Source organism: Alexandromys fortis, unplaced genomic scaffold (assembly GCF_014885135.2).
Source record: "Alexandromys fortis isolate MF-2015 unplaced genomic scaffold, M_Fortis_MF-2015_v1.1 scaffold_76, whole genome shotgun sequence".
NCBI classification, from domain to species: Eukaryota; Metazoa; Chordata; class Mammalia; order Rodentia; family Cricetidae; genus Alexandromys; species Alexandromys fortis.
In genome coordinates this window covers 1,793,700-1,813,868 of record NW_026067997.1, presented here as the reverse complement: position 1 = coordinate 1,813,868, position 20,169 = coordinate 1,793,700, and the positions used below count along the sequence as shown (strand labels likewise).

The 20,169-nt window shown below is 42.1% G+C and overlaps 1 protein-coding gene across 1 annotated transcript in view; it reads left to right on the top strand.

The window, feature by feature from the left end:
• Nucleotides 1–19,326, top strand: part of Depdc1b (DEP domain containing 1B) — a 60,241-nt gene extending 40,915 nt beyond the window's left edge. The window contains exons 8-11 of the mRNA XM_050160349.1: nt 10,531–10,697; nt 12,504–12,680; nt 16,446–16,631; nt 18,330–19,326. Coding sequence (XP_050016306.1) covers nt 10,531–10,697; nt 12,504–12,680; nt 16,446–16,631; nt 18,330–18,491 — 692 coding nt within the window. The 3' untranslated portion in view covers nt 18,492–19,326. The remainder of the gene's footprint in view (nt 1–10,530; nt 10,698–12,503; nt 12,681–16,445; nt 16,632–18,329) is intronic.
• Nucleotides 19,327–20,169: the final 843 nt, after the last annotated feature.

Below are 20,169 nucleotides of genomic sequence, written 5' to 3'. Positions count from 1 at the left end.
TTGTCACTGTCTCCAGAGTTCCATTAATAAGAGCTCAGAACATTATCTTTTATTTTTTTTAAAAAAAAATCCCATTTTAAATTGAGTTTTGATATCCTGTTCTATTTATTTTTGTTTTACTTTTAATATTTATATGAATTGTTTGTAACTTTGAGAATTTCATACATCAGTATTTTTCTTTTATTAGCATATATTAATTTAATGTAATAACGGGTCTCATGAAGACATTTTCATACATGTATATAATGCATAATCCTTCCTTACTTCTTCCCATTCCTACTGACTCCTCTTCACAAACAGCACCTTCTGCTTTCATCTCTCTCTCTCTCTCTCTCTCTCTCTCTCTCTCTCTCTCTCTCTCTCTGTGTGACACAAAGAGTTTCATTAGGTTTGCTCATCGAAGCATTGGTAAGAGCTATTTATAGGATCGTTGCACCTTTCAGTGGTTCCATTACAGAAAAAATGTTTCCCTCTGCTCCAGCCATGATCAACTCCCGACAGTTTCTCAGGGTGGAGTGGGGAGTCCTGACCTCCCCACAGTGATCTTTGTCTGCCTGCATAAACCTTCATCTGTGATGCAGTGTGTTGTGCCCAGTCCTAGGCAGGAATCATAGCTGTCGTGAGCTTCCGAGTGCAGCAGCCATGCCATACCCGGACGACTGCACCGCCCCCTTCCTCTGGCTCCTAGTCTCTCTTCTGTGATGATGCTCCCTGGGCCTTGGAGGGGTTGGTAAGCTGTCCTGTTTGCGGCAGAGCATTCAGTGCTCACTTTTTTCTCAGCACTTTGAGCAGTTGCAAGTCTTTGCAGTGATCATCAGCCGCTGAGAGAGATGCTTTTCTGACCTAAGCCGGGAGCAGCACTGCCCTAGGGCATAAGCACGCAGAGCAGAGGACAGGGGATGGGTCTGGCATTTACCAAGACAGCGGTCGCTTCTCCACGCGTGTCATGGGCTTTTTATTCATTTATCTATTAAATCAGGGTTTTTTTTGTTTTTGTTTTTGATTTTTGATTTTTTTTTTTTTAAATACCAAGTGTTAATTCCTTCCCATGGAGCAGGGCTTCAAATCCAATCAGTAAGTGGGTGGTTACCTCCATAGTGATCCTGCCAATGGTGCTCCAGTGTAGGGTCCACAGCTGGGTAAAAGTGTTGGTGACTTTTTGCCCTCAGCGGCCTGTATAGTGCCTTCCTGCACAGTAAAAGCTAGCCATACAGGCATTGTCAAGATAAGAACTGATAGACTGCTTAATTCCTGCTCCAGAAGGAGTAAAAGAAAATAGTTAACCTGTATTGTAAAACCCAAAGCAAAACCCAGCAGGTTTTATTTCTAAAGGAAGACCAGAATGTTGTATAAGAGCATAACTTTGTTGGTAGAGAAGAATGTAAATTTGACATTTACTCCTCAATACTAAATTGATTACTCTAGGTATGGCTTCATGAGCAGTCAGTGTAGGAGGTATATTGTCATTTTGAAGGTAATTTATTTTTTATTAGAAAAAACACGTCTTTATAGGACTATTTGATACTTGAAATATGCAAAATAAATACAGTAACATTATTCATGTAAAGCTTGTTTTTATTCTTCATATATACAGACTTATACCTTAGAATTTACACCATCAAGGAAACGTGGTAGAAAGGGAGAAAAGTCCATTATTGCTATTGTCCTTTCTTTTTGGAAATCAGATTTCCCTGTGGGCTGTAAGTATCTTCTCCTTGTCAAATGCTGTGTGAGTTTCGTCAGTTACGTAGACATGAGAGGAATTAACATACTCTTATTCCCTAGCATCCTGGGCATTAGCAATCTTTCCCCTTCCAGTTTTACGTCCTTTATTTTTCTCTGCATCCCTTCCATAGCATCTGAACAAAATGTCAGCCATATGTGAATGAGTTACCTGAACTCAGCAGAGTACTCTAGATTCACGCCTCTGTAGGTTCTCTGAAAGCAACAAAGTTGCTATAAATCGTTTGTGTAATAGTAACTGTGTGTGTGTGTGTGTGTGCATGAGTGTGTGTGCGCACATGTAGGTGCGATATCTGTGCAGGCATATGCCATGGTGCTCCCGTTGAGATCAGATGACTGCTTTGTGCAGTTGGCTTTCTCTTTCCAGATTTGTGCAGGTTCCCCAGCAAGTGCTTTACCCATCCATCCGCCTTGTTTTAGGAGTGATTATTTTCTATTAATATCAACACTGGGGATAAATGGAGGGCCTATTTAGTTTATTATAGGATTCTAAGACCAGCAAGTCTTTTGGGTATTTTATTTAGGCCAGTTGATCTTTTTTTTTTTTTTTTTTTTTTTTTTTTGCCAGTTGATCTTTTATGGGTGTCTTGGTTTTGATTTGATTTTTAGATAGAGTCTCATTTAGACTGAGCTGCCCTTGAACTCACTATGCAGCTGAGGCTGGCCTTGAACTCCTAACTCTCCTCTTCCCCTATCTGAGTACTAGATTACAGGTATTTGCCACCAACCCATCACTGTTACAGAGTCTTCTTGGTATTTTGTTTTCAGCTGGGTTTGATTGGGGGCGTATGAATATGTGCATCTCATGGCTAATGCTGAACGCTTGCTGCTGTTGCGGGTGCTTATGGACTAAGTGGGTAGATCCTCATTATCCCTACTGCCATTAGCATTGCTTAGACTAGAATTCTAAAGGCTGGATTGAAAAATCAGTTCTTATAGTTTCTTCTCATTTCCCATTTTTTAATATTATGTAGTAAAATTATTTGATTTGGAAACTGAATGACTTGGAACATTTTTTTTAAAACATAAATTCCAATGAATCTGTCTTTTTATATCATTTGTTCTTCACAATTATTTATTTTGAGCTGAGCTAGGAGTTAAAGCTGGCTCCATTCCAAATTGATATCAGAATTAGTTAACCCATAAAATATAAAGGACTTGAGGTAGAGAATGATGAGTATTAGGAATTTTTGCCTTTAGCTGTAAGCCAGAATAGACCATTGTGTTAGTTAGGGTTTCTATTGCTGTGAAGAGACACAATGACCATGGCAACTATTAAAAAGGAAAACATTTAATTGAGGTGGTAGCTTACGGTTTCAGAGGTTTAGTCTGTTATCATGGTGACTGGGAATACGCCGTGTGCAGGCAGACATGGTGCTGGAGAATTCTACGTCTTCAGGAAGTGAACTGAGACACCGGACAGTATCTTGAGTATATGTGAGACCTCAAAGCCCACTTCCTCAGTGGCACACTTCCACCAACAAGACCACACCTATGCCAGCAAGGCCATACCTCCTAGTAGTGCCACTCCCTTTGTGGGGGCCATTTTCAGTCAAACCTTCACAACCATTGAGTGTGTCTGGTAAAATGTATTAACCTGCTCTATTATCAGACCTTCCAAAGTGAACATGCACCAGCCAGCGGCATTGGAAATCACTGTTTAAAAAAGATTACGTATCTTCCTATAGTGCAGAAAGAAAACCCAGACTGGAAGATTATGATTAACAAAGAGTATCTAATACAGTCTGGATAAAGGAAGTATCTAGAGATGTAGGTTGAATTTTGTAGAGTTGATTCATCTCTTAAACTTCTTGACTTTGATTGAAATAGGATGCTGCCTTGATTGAAATCACACGTTGCCTAGACTGAAGCAGGATGTTGTCTTTTGAAGGAAGTAATCAGTCTACTTTGTGTGGAAGCTGAAAATTGTCTGGCAGTTTTCAATGGACGTGATTGTCACTTTAGCTTATATTCTTTTTTTTTTTTTTTTGAGGTTCATGCGTCTGTTTGATTGAATATGGTAGACCTTGTGACCAGAGCTGTGGCCCTGAGAGCTGTTAGCCACCATTGATGTATGAAACTGGGCATCTCAAGTCCATTTTAATAGTTGTCGAAGAAAAGACGCAGGTGTGGCGGCCCCTGCCTATAATCCTATCCTTTAGGATGTTGAATAGGGGAGAGTAACATTTGAGGCCAGCCTGGGCTACATAGCAAGATTAAAAAGCATGGGATGGGGATCAGGAAAAGAACCCTGATTTGACATGTTTGAAGATGCGAGACTTATTCTTTACCAATAATTTACAAAATACTCAGTTTGGCCCAGCCGTCTAACCAAGCCAGCTGTTGACGGTTCTTTCTTTTCCACCACGAGTGTCAGCCTTTACCCGTGCTCTATAGCCCACTACACAGAGTCCATTGACTAGTGTAGCATTTGGTAATTTGCATATTGAGGGGAGTGAAGGTGGATAAGAAATGAGAAACCGAGCGATCCTATTCTTGGTTTGTGCTAACGTTGCTTCTTTAAATATCCTGTAAGCATCTCTAGTTTGAACTGTGTGTCTGATTTTTTTTTTTTAAAGAAACTTGATTAACTTGCATATTTTAAGATACAGGAGATTCATAGACAAATTAATTTTTACAGCTTTTTAAAAAGAAAAATGGCAGGATCTGCGAGTCTGGAACTCGAGGTTTGGCTGGTACAAGTTGCTGTCCTTCCAGTAGAAGGAGCAAGTGTTTGGGAACGTGGATTCCAGCTTGCTGCTGCATCGCGTCTCCGGCTTTGACTGAGTTCACTCAGTTCCTGTTTCTTAATTATTGCATCTCAGCAGTAGCCCCTGGTTTCCTGGCCACTGAGCTGGAAGGCTGAGATGGCAGAGATGGCAGCTTTGTTATTTGTCATTTCCTCCCGGCTTGAAAACACACTGTCATTCACTAGTCATTGTGCGCTGGATCGTCTGTCTCGGTAGTCTGAGATCTCCGTGTGTGTGCACGCCACTCACACGCATGTGCACACCAGAGAGTTGTGTAGGCTCCTAGTGGAGAATAACCAAAATGGCTGGGTGTCTTCACTGTTTGTTGTCAGGTGACTTGTCGAACAGGACGTGATCTTTACCTGCCCCTATATTCTCCAGGCAACCTCGGGGTCCTTGTTACTTATTTCCTCCTTTCTCAGAGGGAGACTGGTGAGTGTGCTCACCCAGACAGAGGACTCTTGTTCTTGGTGGTGATGTCATCTGATTTCTGGGCTCACATCTTGTTACTGGAGCTTCTGAAGATGCAGACTGGTCAAGATAGAGATATCTATTCACCCTCAAATAGCTCCAGTGATTGTCGAAATACGGTGGAGTTAGGTATTCCCTAAAGGTAGCAATTTAGGGAAGTGTCTAGATTTTCTTGGATGTAACCCAGTGTATAAGTTATTTATATCAGTGATCACTAAGATGATTGATTGATAGTACTTTCAAGATTCCTCCCATGCCATTTCAGCAAGATAAAGATAAAATTAGTTTAAAATGTAATATGAAATATGGTTCATTTTTATCCAGTATTTGGATGAGTAAAAAACTTTCTGAGCCCAAGAGCCGAAGGGACCATTAAATGCTATATTTGAGATTCATGTAAGAAAGGACATCATCTGGAGCATGGGGAGCCTGTATCTACTTTTGAATAATTCGCTGTGGTAACCTGCTTGCCTTTCCTTAAAAATCTCCAAAGAATTAGATTCTCTTGCTGTGTCTTTCTTTAAGCCAAAAATTCTTGCCAGTTGGTTTGTATTTTAAATCCTCTTGGTTCAATATAATCTTTTTTCTTTATATGTTTTCAATAAAAATGAAACTTTGACCCCTCCCCCCCTTTCAACAGACATGACTCTATTGGCCTTTCTGGGACTTTTAGGCCTTCCTAGAGTTTTCATATTTCATTGCTTTTATATTTCATTTCATAGTTTCATATACCAATAGCCAAGAGGTTTTTCAAAAGAAACCCAGAGAAAAGATAATATTTTCAGTCAATGATGTTAGAACAACTGGAAAAGATGAGCCTCTTTATTTTTTTTCATACTTGTTCAAACTTAAATTAAAGTGGATCATAGACTCAAACAAAACAAATCAATCTAAAATCCACCAGAAGAAAATGTAGGAGAGGATTCTTGTAGTCTTGGGTAGGCAAAGATATACATACAGAAAGCTTAAACAATAAAAATTCAATAAAATTGACTTCATTCAAATTAGGAGTGTCATGTGTTTCGATTACTCCACCAGGAAATGTAGACAAGGTTTCTGGGAGACTAGACTTGGGTTTTTTTTTTTTTTTTTTTTTTTTTGGTCTGAGAATGATAGATCGTCTTGCTGTAGCCCCAGATCACTGTTCATCCCCCAGCAATGTAGTGTGATTTTGTTGAGCCTCTAATGTCTCTGCACTAGAACAGCAACCACTTTGAAGAAACTGTGGCCTATGCCCCCGCTGGCTGGCATGACCAGTTCCTCGGAACTCATGAACAGCAGTGCCAGCAACAATAATGGCAAGAGGAAGATGTGGGGCTGATACTAACTAGTACCTGCCTCATCCAGTACCCAAAATGGAGACATATCCCGCATAGCCAGGACAGGCCAGCTCACGGGCAGTTCTCACTGTAACAGCTCCTCTCCCAGGAGGATGGACAGGCCATGCATGATGTTGAGGTTCACACCAGCAAGGCCCTTGGCTCTCAGTCAGAAGTTACAGAGAGAAACAAGTTGAGGTATAGAGAAATGTAGACTGGGCCATCCAAGGGTCCCAGCAGGCCTGAAAATGTTCCGCTCAAAAAGCTCATCTGTGGTTCAGATGCTCTGTCTCCATAAGCATGAAGAAAACAGGAGCTGCGGAGAGGGCCGTCCTCTCTGCAGGACCTCTGCAAGGGCTCCTCCTACCTCTTCCCTTTGCTTTGGCATGTGGTTCCTGTGTTAGAAAAAGACTAAGTAAGCCTTCTGCCAACGGCTCCTGAGGGAAGGAAAAGCCCTTAGCAGTGTGTGTGGCCTGTGGGTGTTGTTACAGTTGTGAGTGTTGACGCTGAGATGCTCCAGCCTTGTCTGTCTGTTTCCAGCAACTTCCAAAGTCTGTGTTTTCGTCAAATGCCACTGAGACATTTAATTAACCCCATTCCCCTTTGGCCCATGAGTCACTTTAGAATTTTCTAGCAGTGTTTCCTCCCTCATATCATTTGTCAACATTTCCTCTTAGAACTTCCAGAATTATACCTGTGTCGTTCAGACTCTGGCTGTTCAGCTGCCATCTTGCTCTAAGACAATGTCAGATTAGCAAATGGCATCATGAAAGCTTTGCCGTTTGGTTTTTGTTTTACAAGGCAAAGAAGGATTTCTTTAGTTTGATTTTATAGTTATTGAAAGGTAAACAGAAACAATAAAAATGTAAGGCACAAGAAATATATTCTGGGAAATAAAAATAAATTAAAAAAAGAAATACACCATTAAAATACAAGGAAAAGAGTCTGGAGTAGCATGTGCTTATTATGTATCTTAGAAAATGCTTGAAGCTAGGTGCTGTAGTTAATTTTGAGTGTGAAATTGGTGGGTTTTAGAATCCCTGTTGGAGGGGCTGTAGAGATGGCTCAGTGGTTAAGAGCACTGACTGCTCTTCCAGAGGTCCTGGGTTTGATTCCAGGTACCCACATGCGGCTGATCCGATGTCCATTTGGCCCCCGTTGGCACCAGGCACACATGTGGTACATAGACATACACACAGGCAAAGCACCCATACACATAAAATAGTAGACTAGAATGGAGTCACTATGGAAACAGCCCGCTGTTTCTGAGAGGGTCTGGGTTAGGCTAATTGAGCTGGGAAGACCCTCTTAACTGTGCACAATGTCATTCTAGCCCGACTGAGTATGAAGGAGAAAGGGGACTGAGAGCTGGTGTTCATAACTCTGTTTCCCTACTGAGCACACAGCATGACCGACCACCCAAATTCCTGCTACTGTCGCTGCTCCCCCTCAGGGACAATACCCGTGAACTGGAGGCCAGAACTTCTTCCTTAAGTTGCCCCTTTTCAATTATTTTGCCACAGCAACGGATAAAGTAATGAGCACATTGGAATATATTCAGAACTCTTAAGCAATAAGACAACTAATACAATAAAAATGGCACTTTTAAAAGATATTTTGTAAAGGAGAGATGATTCCCTAAGGAGCACACAATAAGAAAATATATCTCATTGGTCATTCAGAGCCCATGGGTTAAAGCTGTAGTGAGGTACTGGTGCATAAGTGTGAGGAAGCCTAAAATGAGTTTAATTGAGCATGCCACATCTTGGTATTTTAAATTTTTATTTATTTATTTTATTTTTTTATTTTTTTTTGGTTTTTCGAGACAGGGTTTCTGTGTGGTTTTGGAGCCTGTCCTGGAACTAGCTCTTGTAGACCAGGCTGGTCTCAAACTCACAGAGATCCGCCTGCCTCTGCCTCCCGAGTGCTGGGATTAAAGGTGTGCGCCACCACCGCCCGGCCGTATTTAAAATTTTTAATCTACATTTCTGTATGTGTGTGGGTATGCATGTGTGTGTATGTACATGTCATGATATGGTTGCAGAAGTCAGAAGACAACTTGTGAGAGTCAGTTTCACTTTCTACTCTGTAGGTCCCACAGTTCAAACTCAGGTCATCAGGCTTGGTGGCAGTGCCTTCCTTCACCTGCTGAGCCATCCTGCTGGCCTAGAGCTGCTCCTCTTTTTCTTCCTCCTCCTCCTCCTCCTCCTCCTCCTCCTCCTCCTCCTCCTCCTCCTCCTCCTCCTCCTCCTCCTCCTCCTCTTCCTCCCTAAAACATCAGAACTATTTTTGTACAGCTTTCTGGTGTTCTTGTCATCTGTTGCCACTTGACGATGTAGTAGGGTCCCAGAGCCTTCTCGTCGTGTCTGCCTCTCAGCGCACACTGGTCAGTGCTACCCCTTCACCTCATATCCTCTCAGTTCTGTGTGATCAACTCTTTAGATTCCATATGTAATTGAGGTCATGAGACACTTGACTTTTTATTCCTAGCTTATGTTATGTAATACAATAATCTCATTTAAGAACTGGGAAGCTGAAGCGGGAGGAATGCTGTAGGTTTGAGGTCAGCCTGTCTTTTTTTTCTAGAAGTTTCATAATGTCCAGTCTTACACTGAAGTTTTTATACATTTTGGGGTGTATTTTGTGAGACTGTTAAGGACTAGGGATCTAGTTTTACTCGTCTGTATGGGGGTAGTCTTCAGCATCGTTGGGATGGCTGCCCTGTGTGTGTCCTTAGCACCTCCATTGAAAGTCAGTTGGTTGTAAGGGTGTGGGTTTATTCTGTTCCTTTTGTTTATACTGTTTGGCTTTGTGTGTGTCTCTGTGTAACTGGTATCAGCAGGGGCCTGGAGAGGGGGATTGGATCTCCTGAGGCTGGAGTTGTGAGTGGCCTGACGTGAGTGCTGAGATTTGCACAAGTGTCCTCTTGAAGAGCCATATGTGCTCCTAGCCACCCCTCCACCCCTCGTGTCATATTTGGAAGTCAGGTGGTGTAATTTTTGCAGCTGTGTGCAGTCAAACACAGCTGTGCTGAATAGCGAGCAGAGAGCGTGGGCATGCTTTTCTCAGTCCAGGTCTTAGAGAAAACATTCAGCTTTCCCCCATCAGTGTGATGGAAATCATGTTTTCCCCGGTCTCTCTGTCTCTGTTTTTCTCTCAAACAAAAGTACCTTTTTACCTCTCCCTTCCTTCCTCTGTGTGTTTGTGTAAGAGAATGTGCACGTGTGTTGGGACACGTGTGGCATCTTTTGGGCATCGGTTGTTCCCCTCTCCCTCATTTCTGAGCACTCTGTCTGCCTGTCCATGCTTTCTCCTCTGGGCCAACCAGCCTGTGATCTGGGCAGTCTCTTCTCTGCCTTCCACCTTGCTGTAGGCTTGTTTACAGAAGTACAACAGCATTGGGCTTTTTACAATGATTCTGGGGTCACATTCAGGCCATCAGGTTTGTCTGGCCAGCATTTTTATCTGCTGAAGTACTTCTCTGGTCCCAGCTATTTATTACTGTAAATGGTTTTTATTGTGTTTAGTTATGGTCCTTTGTGTTTTTAGTTGTTTTTCTTTTTGAAGATGAATTTTTAAAAATTTAAACAAATTTATTTATTTTTATTTTGTGTGCATTGGTGTTTTCTCCTGCTTATATGTCTTGCATGAGGGTGTCAGATCCCCTGGATGGGGAACCACAGACAGTTGTGAGCTGCCATGTGGGTCTTGGAAATTGAACCCGGGTCCTCCGTAACAGCAGCCAGTGCTCCCAACCTCTGACCTATCTCCCCAGTCCCTTGTTATGGTCCTTAATTTGTTCAGGATTTTTATCTTGGAGGGATGTTGAGTTTATTAAATGCTTTTTCTGAAGCTGTCAAGATGACCATGATTGTCCTTCTGTTAATATGACATTTTATGTATTGTATTCTCAATCACTGTAGGTTTTAGAGTTGGGCTTTGGTGCTAGCAGGGCCTGTTTCTAGTTTAGTGGGAAAGAGAGCTATGAACTTGTTTTCTCTGTCTATGTGGTTGTTGCTGGGAGGGAAAATGGTTGTGTTTGTCTCCCTCTCGTGCCTGCTGAATGGCTTCACGGTTTGCATTTTCTGTGCTGACTTGTGAGTCACAGTGCATGTGTGTTGCGCACCTTACCAGGTGTAGCTGAATATGTGAGAACATTTTGTATAATTTTAACTGTAAGAATGTGAGGAAGGAGGCCCAGTCAAGTGGGTTGGGTACTAAAAGGCGAAACTTCTTCTTTGAATCAGGTTTGCTGCAGAAAGAGAAGATGGCAATCGAAGCTTTTCAGATTTGTTGTCTCCTTCTGCCTCCTGAAAACAGGAGAAAGCTGCAGCTGCTGATGAGGATGATGGCAAGGATCTGCTCAAACAAAGAGATGCCGCCACTGTGTGATGGCTTTGGCACCCGCACGCTGGTAGGTGGACTGTGACCCCTGTTTTCAGTCTGAAAGACAACCGAGTCCCTGTTCTGAGCAGTCAGTTGAGAGCGGGAGGGAGGCTTGCTTGAAAGCGCAGCCCTCTGTCCACCCAGACTTCCTTTGCTTTCAGCCTAAGGACCTTGGAGAACATGGTGCAAAGTGAAGTGGGGGGGGGGGAGTAGGGAACAGGCACTCCCTCCAGAGACAGCTGCTGTGTCCTTGCTTACATTGTATAAATTGTTACCTGCCATCAACACGAAGACAACGAAAGTGGGCAGGCAGCGTAGGAGACCCATTCTCTTGTTCCAGCACAGGGGACTTGAGGAGTCCTTGTTATTGTAACAGGCAAGAGAGACAGCACTGGCAAAGGTAGAAGCAGCTGAAGTAGTGGATTCAAGCAGGCAGGCTCAGAGTACCTAGCTGTGCTAGACAGTATGGGAGGAGAGGGAGATTTTTTTTTTTTGAATTAGCAGTTTCATGCATTTATGGATTCATGTGCTCTTCTGATATATAGACTCACTGTAGAAATATTTAATTAAAACTAATTAGTATGTCCATCACTTTATTTATTCATTTATTTGTTTACCACTTTTCCAGCAGTGTTGACACATTCCATGTCTTGTTATTGTAGCTATGGCTAGGGTGCCATGGATAGATTCCCAGAACTTCCTCCTAACTGGAACTTCACATGCTTTAGCTGGCATCTGCTCTCCATGCTTCTTCCTGCCACTGCCTTCTCTCCGTTTTCCTCAAGACGAGTCTTGTAGGGAGGTTGTTACTTTAATACCGTGGGTGTCCTTCTCATGCTCTTGAAGCCACCACTCACTTCCTGGGGATTGCCCAGTGCATCTCTAGAGGAACATGCACTGCCCACTGGGGTAACTCTTGATCCCTTCTTGGGTAAAAGGAACCTTTTTGAAAAGTCAAAGAAAAGAAAACTTGTACCTCTTTCCTTTAACAGCTCTCTCTCTCTCTCTCTCTCTCTCTTTTATATAAATAAAATTTTAAACATGATTTCAAAGCATTCTTAAATCTATTGAAATTTATTGTTTCAAAGCAGAAATTTCTGCCTCCTTATATATGCAAATATGAAGATAAGATGACACAGTGCGGATGAAAGCTAGTCTTAATAAACAGCAGCACGTGGCTTTGTGTTTGTAGGTTTTGACGTGAGATGGTTGCAGTAAAATTAGAGGGAAAGGGAAAGAGGTTACTCCAGAGCGTAGAATGGAAGGAAGTGATGATATGAATTCCATGGACTCTGTATTGTTCATATTAGTTATATGTTTGTATTTCTGGTTACCATAAAAGGAGTCTTGTCACTTGATACACAAAGATAATTCTCAAGTGTGTGTCTCAAATTGCAGAGAAACTAAGTTAGCCAGGAAAAGATGACAGTTGGGGAACACAAAGTAAATACAATCAGTGGAACTGGGGTATTGCTTGGTCAAATGGCTATGAGTACTTTGAACTTTAAAGTGATAAATTCATGTAATTTTCAGAATATATGTGCATAGGTATATGTATGTATGCATACAAATATATGTGCATATAAACCTTGTATAAAACAGAGTTTCAACAATTCCTTTGACAAGCTTCTCCCTGCTAAGTCTCTTAAGCAGAGATTGCTATTTGAGTTGGGCACGTGTGACTGGGTGCCTGGTGGGATGTGCACCTTGCCCCTTGTTCCTTCTCCCCAACTCTTCACATTTGTCTTTTGCAGACTAGCTGGCACTCAGTTTAGAGGTGGCAACAAGGCCACACATTTCTGCTGATTTCACCCTTTCCTGCTTTTTGTTTTAGATGGTTCAGACATTTTCTCGGTGCATCTTGTGTTCTAAGGACGAAGTAGACTTAGATGAGTTGCTAGCTGCTCGATTGGTGACATTTCTGATGGACAATTACCAGGAGATTCTGAAAGTTCCTTTGGCCCTGCAGACCTCCATAGAGGAGCGTGTGGCTCATCTGCGAAGAGTTCAGGTAAAGACGAGACATTGTCATTCCTATAAGACTTGGCTGGAAGCCAAGTAGGTCTGCCAGTCTCCTCCTGACATCTGTCCTAAGGATCAAGTGAGTTGATGGGAGCAAAGTGCTTACACTAGGTCTTGGCATGTACTGAACACTGCAGGAGTCTGCTGTTACCATGGGTAACCGTGGGATGTGTGTTTGGTTCATTGTATCAATCACTGCTATATGGGCCAGCCTAATACATTGAACAAGCTTGGAAATACAGATTACACATATAGAAAATTAGCAGAGTTACACTAAAATGTCTGTAATATATATTTTCTTGTCTTTTTCTATTTCTCCCTTCCTCCTTTCTCCATTCTTTCCTTCATCTCACTTATTTTTAGTAACTTAATTTTTCTTACTTAGTAATACAATGGAACATTAATTATCTCCTATCTTCAAATATTCCTGATTGACACTAGACCAAGAGCACACTCTGAGGTAGATAGTGTTTGAATTAATGGTGTGTCCTTTTCTTTGCTGTGCCTTCTTAGTAGGCAAATGAAATAATATTACTGTGCTTTATCCCTTTTTTCCTTTTCTGTAAAATTGGAATGATAGTTAATATTTTGTTTGGTTAGTATATATAGAAAGTGCTTACAGTAATGTTCTAATGTCTATCACATAGCAAATTGCTGTTGAGGCCATTGTTGTTATTGGTATGTGATTGCTATTGTTATTTATAATAACAATGTAGTGATGTTATTAGTATGTGGTATCAATAATATCCTTATTGATACCATCCATATTCCATCATAGGAATGTATACATAATTGACTGTGGTGTGTAACATGAGGGCCGGGCTTGTTGGGGTTTCTGTCCTGCCTGGTCTTCCAGCCGTTTAGTCCCAGAGAAAAATCACACAGAGAGTCTACATTAGATATAAACTGATTGGCCCATTAGCTCAGGCTTCTTGCTAACTCTTATCACTTATATTAACCCATTATTCTTATCTATGTTGGCCACATGGCTCAGTACCTTTCTCAGCGGGGTTGATCACATCTTGCTTCTTTGGTGGTACTCCTGATCTCATTGCCCCGCCTCTATTTCCTATCTGGTTGCCCTGCCTATACTTTCTGCCTGGCCAAACAGTGTTTATTTAAAACATGATTGACATGGTATCTTAAAGTTGTCTTGATTTGCATTTCCCTGATCGCTAAGGAAGTTGAGCATGACCTTAGGTGTCTTTTGGCCATTTGAACTTCTTCTGTTGAGAGATCTCTGTTCAGCTCAGTGCCCCATTTTATAATTGGGTTGATTAGCCTTTTACGGTCTAGTTTCTTGAGTTCTTTATATACTTTGGAGATCAGACCTTTGTCAGTTGTGGGGTTGGTGAAGATCTTCTCCCAGTCAGTCAGAATGGCGAAAATCAAAAACACCAATGATAGCCTTTGCTGGAGAGGTTGTGAAGAAAGGGGTACACTCATCCATTGCTGGTGGGAATGCAAACTTGTGCAACCACTCTGGAAAGCAGTGTGGAGGTTTCTCAGGAAATTTGGGATCAACCTACCCATGGACCCAGCAATACCACTCTTGGGAATATACCCAAGAGAGGCCTTATCACACAACAAAAGTATATGCTCTACTATGTTTATAGCAGCATTGTTTGTAATAGCCAGAACCTGGAAACAACCTAGATGCCCTTCAATTGAAGAATGGATGAAGAAAGTATGGAATATATACATATTAGAGTACTACTCAGCAGTAAAAAACAAGGACTTCTTGAAGTTTGCAGGCAAATGGATGGAAATAGAAAACACCATCCTGAGTGAGGTAAGCCAGACCCAAAAAGAGGAACATGGGATGTTCTCACTCATATTTGGTTTCTAGCCATAAATAAAGGACATTGAACCTATAATTTGGGTTCTTAGAGAAGCTAAATAAGAAGGAGAACCCAAAGAAAATCATATAGGCATCCTCCTGAATATTAAACTTCATCAGGCGATGAAAGGAGACAGAGACAGAGACCCACATTGGAGCACCGGACTGAAATCTCAAGGTCCAAATCAGGAGCACAAGGAGAGAGAGCACAAGCAAGGAACTCAGGACCGCGAGGGGTGCACCCATACACTGAGACAATGGGGATGTTCTATAGGGAACTCACCAAGGCCAGCTGGCCTGGGTCTGAAAAAGCCTGGGTCAAAACCGGTCTCGCTGAGCATAGCGGACAAGGAGGACTACTGAGACCTCAAGAACAATGGCAACGGGTTTTTGATTCTACTGGACCTATTGGTTTCGTGGGAGCCTAGGCAGTTTCGTGGATGCTCACCTTACTAGACCTGGATGGAGGTGGGTGGTCCTTGGACTTCCCACAGGGCAGAGAACCCTGATTGCTTTTTGGGCTGACGAGGGAGGGGGACTTGATTGGGGGAGGGGGAGGGAAAGGGGAGGCGGCGGTGGGGAAGAGACAGAAATCTTTAATAAATAAATAAATAAATTAAAAAAAAACATGATTGACAGAATACAGACAATTCTCATGCACCAGTGGTGTTTTGGTTTTTAATTTTTAAAAATTTTTAGTGGTATTTTACTTTATGTTTTTAAGACAGGGCCTCATACTGAAGACCAACATGCCCTGGAACTCATTATGTAGTTCAGGCTGGCCTTGAATTTGGAGACAATCTTCCTGCCTCAGCTCTCTGAGTTTTGGGATTATAGACATGAACTACCATGTCCAGCTATGGTTGATATTTAGATTGTCTCTTTATCCCTCTGTTTTGCAAGTAATGTATTAGCAAATATTTTTATACCTAGATTTTGGGGGGAGGGAACTGATCTACAATTATTTTCTAATAGTAAATTCCTAAGTGCATCATTGCTGGGTCAAAGACCTTAAATATATTTTAAGTATTGACAGCATATTGCCAAATTTCCTTTTATTTTGATTGTTTCAATTTAATTTATGTCAGTGGTATAAGAAAATAAGTGTTCATTTCCCCTTTGCCTCTGCTTTGAACATAATCTCCATGTATATGTGTGTGTGATGCATATATGTGTGTGTATGTATATTATATATGTATACACACACACATACACACACGCCCTTGCCATTTGCACTGGTAAAACACATAATCTTACTAGTATTTTAACATTTTTTTCAATCCTAATATTTTTATGACTTCTATTTTGAAGAGTAATGACGAAAAGCTTCCTCCAGTCTTCACAAAGGAGGGTTAGAGCAGCCATTGTCGATCCAGGTACTTGCTGGGTTTGTGTGCTCACATACAGGGCAGGTAGATCACAGTAGCTTAGCTGGTGAGCCCTGTGGTTTGAGGATCAAGGGTGGGCTATGCTGATAATCTGCCCGCAGATGAGCTTGGGCTTGTAAAAATGGAATTGCGCTATGGCTGAATAAAGTCAGTGATGGCTGTACTTGGGTCCTGGAGATCTAGCTGAGCTCTCCAGGCTTTTCTAGAAAGTGCTCCACCACCCACTCACTGGCCCCTGATTTCTGTTTAAATTTCAGATCTTATTGAAGGGCACATATAGGAGGTCTTTGTTGTTTATTGGGTTTTGTTTGTTTTAGAATGAGTCTCAAATTCAGAAAAATAAAACAATTTAGTATTTTAAATTTAAGACCGTGGCTTTAAATGTTATTCTTTTGAAAGCATGAAAACACTCTCCTTTTCAGTATGTCCGCGTCCGCCCCCCGCCCCAGCAAACTGAAGAAAATATCTCACTCCTACCAGGAGACAAGCTGGTTTTAATTTAATCTGATTCTTTGCTTTGCCTCAGATAAAATACCCAGGAGCTGATATGGATATCACGTTGTCTGCGCCTTCTTTTTGCCGTCAAATCAGTCCAGAGGAATTTGAATACCAAAGGGCATATGGCTCTCAGGAGCCTCTGGCTGCCTTGTTGGAAGAAGTCATAGCAGATGCCAAACTCTCCAACAAGGAGAAGAAGAAGAAGCTGAAGCAGGTGATTAGGATGCTCTTGAGGAGGTTTCTCCCTCTCTGTTCTCGCTGCTTCTTCCTTTTATTCTCTCCTTTGATGAGCTTTATGTAAATCTTATCTAGACGTGTGAGTTTTTCATTAGGTTCTGTGTTGTAGAAATTTGGTTGACTGGTACACTGCAGTCATTTCCCCAGTTCTATCATGTTTGACATCATTGAGTACTTCTCTCGTAGAGTTAAATTCTAGCAGTTGCCATTCGCTTTGCTACCTGACATGATAGGAACCAGCCAATACTTCATGGAAACTAACTATAAGGAAAATATTTAGTGTGCATGCGTGTGTGTGTGTGTGTGTGTGTGTGCATACATGTGTATGTGTGCAGGTACCTATACCACAGCATGCATGTAGAAGTCAAGACACCTGTTAGGAGTTAGTTGTCTGGTGCACCTTGGTGTTCAGCCTCTGCAAAGGTGCTTCTACCCACTGAGCCACCTTTGTAGGAACTGTTATTTTTAGATAGGCATTATCAGCGTGGTTTCCTGTCTCAGACCCCACTAAGTGTTCCAGTCAGCCAAACTGAGTTCCTCATGAGTGGGGCAGCACAGCCGAGGTTCTTAGAGAACAGTCTTCATTCAGAAAAGGCACACCGCCTCACGGCACCGCCTCATGTCACCACATCACTTAGGTTTTGCTGCTGTGGAGGAAAGACAGATAGAAGCAACCTAAGGGGTGGGGAAGTTTTCATGGGCTCCCAGTACCAGAGGGTACATTCATTGTGCAGGTAAGGGATGATGGAACAGTTTAGGATGCGGTGTCAGGAGCATGCCTAAAGACTTTTCATGCCACCATGGGCCAGAGAGCATCTGTGGAAAAGGGTAGGGTAATATACCCACAGGGACCTGCTTCCAGTGGTTCACTTCCTTCAGCCAGGCTCTGCCTCAGTTTTCAAGACCTCCCCAAGCCATGCCCCCTGTTGGGAACCACACATTCGAAACACGGCACCAGGAGGACATTGGCCATCCCAACCTAACGTGAACTTTGACCATCCTCAAAGCCTGGTCTTCACTCGGGTGGATGGTATTTAGTTCTTGATTTGTTTTTTTTATTTTTTTCAGACAGAGTCCTGCTCTGTCACCCAGGCCAGCCTCTACCTGGTCATCTTCTTCTCCCTACCTGTGGAGTGCTGGAATTGGAAGTGGGGCCTCGCCACTCTTGATTTTTGTTCTTCACTGCACAGCTGAGTTCCTGGACACAGCATACATAGGATTATTCCCTGGACATCAGGGATCTGGGCCTTTCTCGTGTTTCTTCTGCTAATGTTGGAGTGGCAAATATCGGAGGAAGAATACATGCCCTTCCTTTAAATATTCCTTGGATAACACCTCTGGCATTCCTCTCTTCTCTGTGTTGGGTAGAAGCTGGCCAGGCTAAGCTGGAGAAGCAGAGAGATTTTGTGTAAACACAGGGCACTTCCCATTCAGACTTACTGTTTTTCACAGTGAGGTCTGGGTGGAGTGGAGAGCATTTTGAGGGATTTGATTACAGGGACAGTTTCATCTGCAGACTGGATCAAGGTGAAGTGGAGCTGTGGGCACCAGCATCAAATATTTAACAAGAGTAAAGGAGAGCGGGGATCAGGAAGTCTCGCAATTGGACTGTCCAATTCCTGTGGCTCTTCTGTGCCTTTTTTTTTTTTTTGACTCATATTGGACTCCTGTTCAGTTTCAGAAATCATACCCTGAAGTCTACCAGGAGCGATTTCCTACACCAGAGAGCGAAGCGCTTCTCTTCCCTGAAAAGCCCAAGCCCAAACCGCAGCTGTTTATGTGGGCGCTGAGGAAGCCTTTCCAGCCGTTTCAGAGGACGAGAAGTTTCCGGATGTGATGCGGCGACGGAGCTTTAGAGACCCCAGCGCTCGAGACAGTTTTCAGTCAGTCGAGGCTCAAGAATGCTAAGTTATAAACTACTGACATAGGGGGTTTCAGAGAAGCCGGACCTGACCCTTACCATATTGAGCCGTTGTCAGTATTTTTATAAATCTCAATGCTGTCTTTAGAAATGTACAAATCAGTGAACGATTTCAAGCCAAGTGTATAGTGGTGATGCAACAGGCTTGGGATTGTTGCAGAGTCTAAAGGTAAAGTGTTCCCCCTCTTCTATTGTTGTTTTCTATAGTGTGTAAAGTTCTTGTGTGTGCTTTCTCCTCCCTGACACGTCTGTGAAAAACCAAGCCTAAGAATAATGTACATACTTGAATGAAAACCACACTGGGTGCTGTTACTGTGGTACATTGACTTCATTGCCAGTTGTGATCTCTGTGTACATCCCATTTTGTTGTTGTTGTTGTGCAAAAGTCCCTACTGTCTTGCATTGTGTTGGCTGTGCCTTTCCTTGCAGGTTTGCCAGTTGCTGTGAAATCTCCTAACGCTGGCTCTTTGATCTCCCATAAACCAGTCTGCAGATGTGTGGAGCAGATGTGTGGATGTGGAGTAGATTTGCATCTGTCCACAGTCGTGTGTTGTGAGTCTTAGCTAAAGACCGAAGGTTGAGCTGGATGAATTCTTAGACCTGTAAATCTAAATTAAATCTTTGTTTGGTTTCATAAAAAAGTATAAATAGGTTTGGTAAGATGAAATTACTTCCTTTATGAATGTATTTTCTCAGCTTCTTCATTCTTTTGAAAGTAAATGCAATGTAAATAAATACTGAAGTTTTGTAATACTGTGCCTAGTGTTTTTCTTTTTCTTTTTTAATATTATGTCTAGTGTTTTTCTTTTTCTTTTTAGATAAGTTAGGGAGCCTCCTCAAATGCCTTTGTTAGTATTTTCACATCACTTGGTATATCAGAAGTAAGCTGATACTCTGAATTGCTGTCTTTGAAAGACTCAGAGTCAACAGGTCTCTGGATCTTTAGACACACTATTTATTATATAAAAACCTGTGGTTTCATAATTTATAGTGCAGTTTTTACAGCAGTAATTGAAATGATATACTGTTTAAACGCTCTCTTTCACCCCTTCTGCCCACTCCCTTGCTTGAAATGGTAATGTCTCACACCACTGGAGACCCTCAATATAGTGCTGATCGGAGATAACAAGCTGCCACTGTTCTTGATTTTAAAGAGAAAACTTTTAGGACACTTGAGAGTATTTGCATATTACTTTTATCATGGTAAATGAAGGTATTTAATTTTTATTACTTTTTGTATGTATTTAAATGTACTAGAATATGCATATGTGTATTGGTAAGTGTGGATCCTTGTGGAGTTCATAGGAAGCCACGAATTGTCCTGCTATGGCAACTCCACTTTGTTCCTGTGACGTGGGGTCTCTTACTGAACCTGGAGTTAGGCTGGTGACCAGCAAGTCATAGGTCCTCCTGTCTCTGTCTCCCACAGCACTGAGGGTACAAGCAAGCACTGCTTTTTATGTGGGTGGTGGGATCTAAACCTGGGTGCTCAAGGCTGGGAGAAAGGGGTCTTTAACCCATCTCTCTAGCCCTGTGAATTTACTTTCTATTGCACTGGGGTATATTATGGTATTTGATTTCTAATATGAGTTCA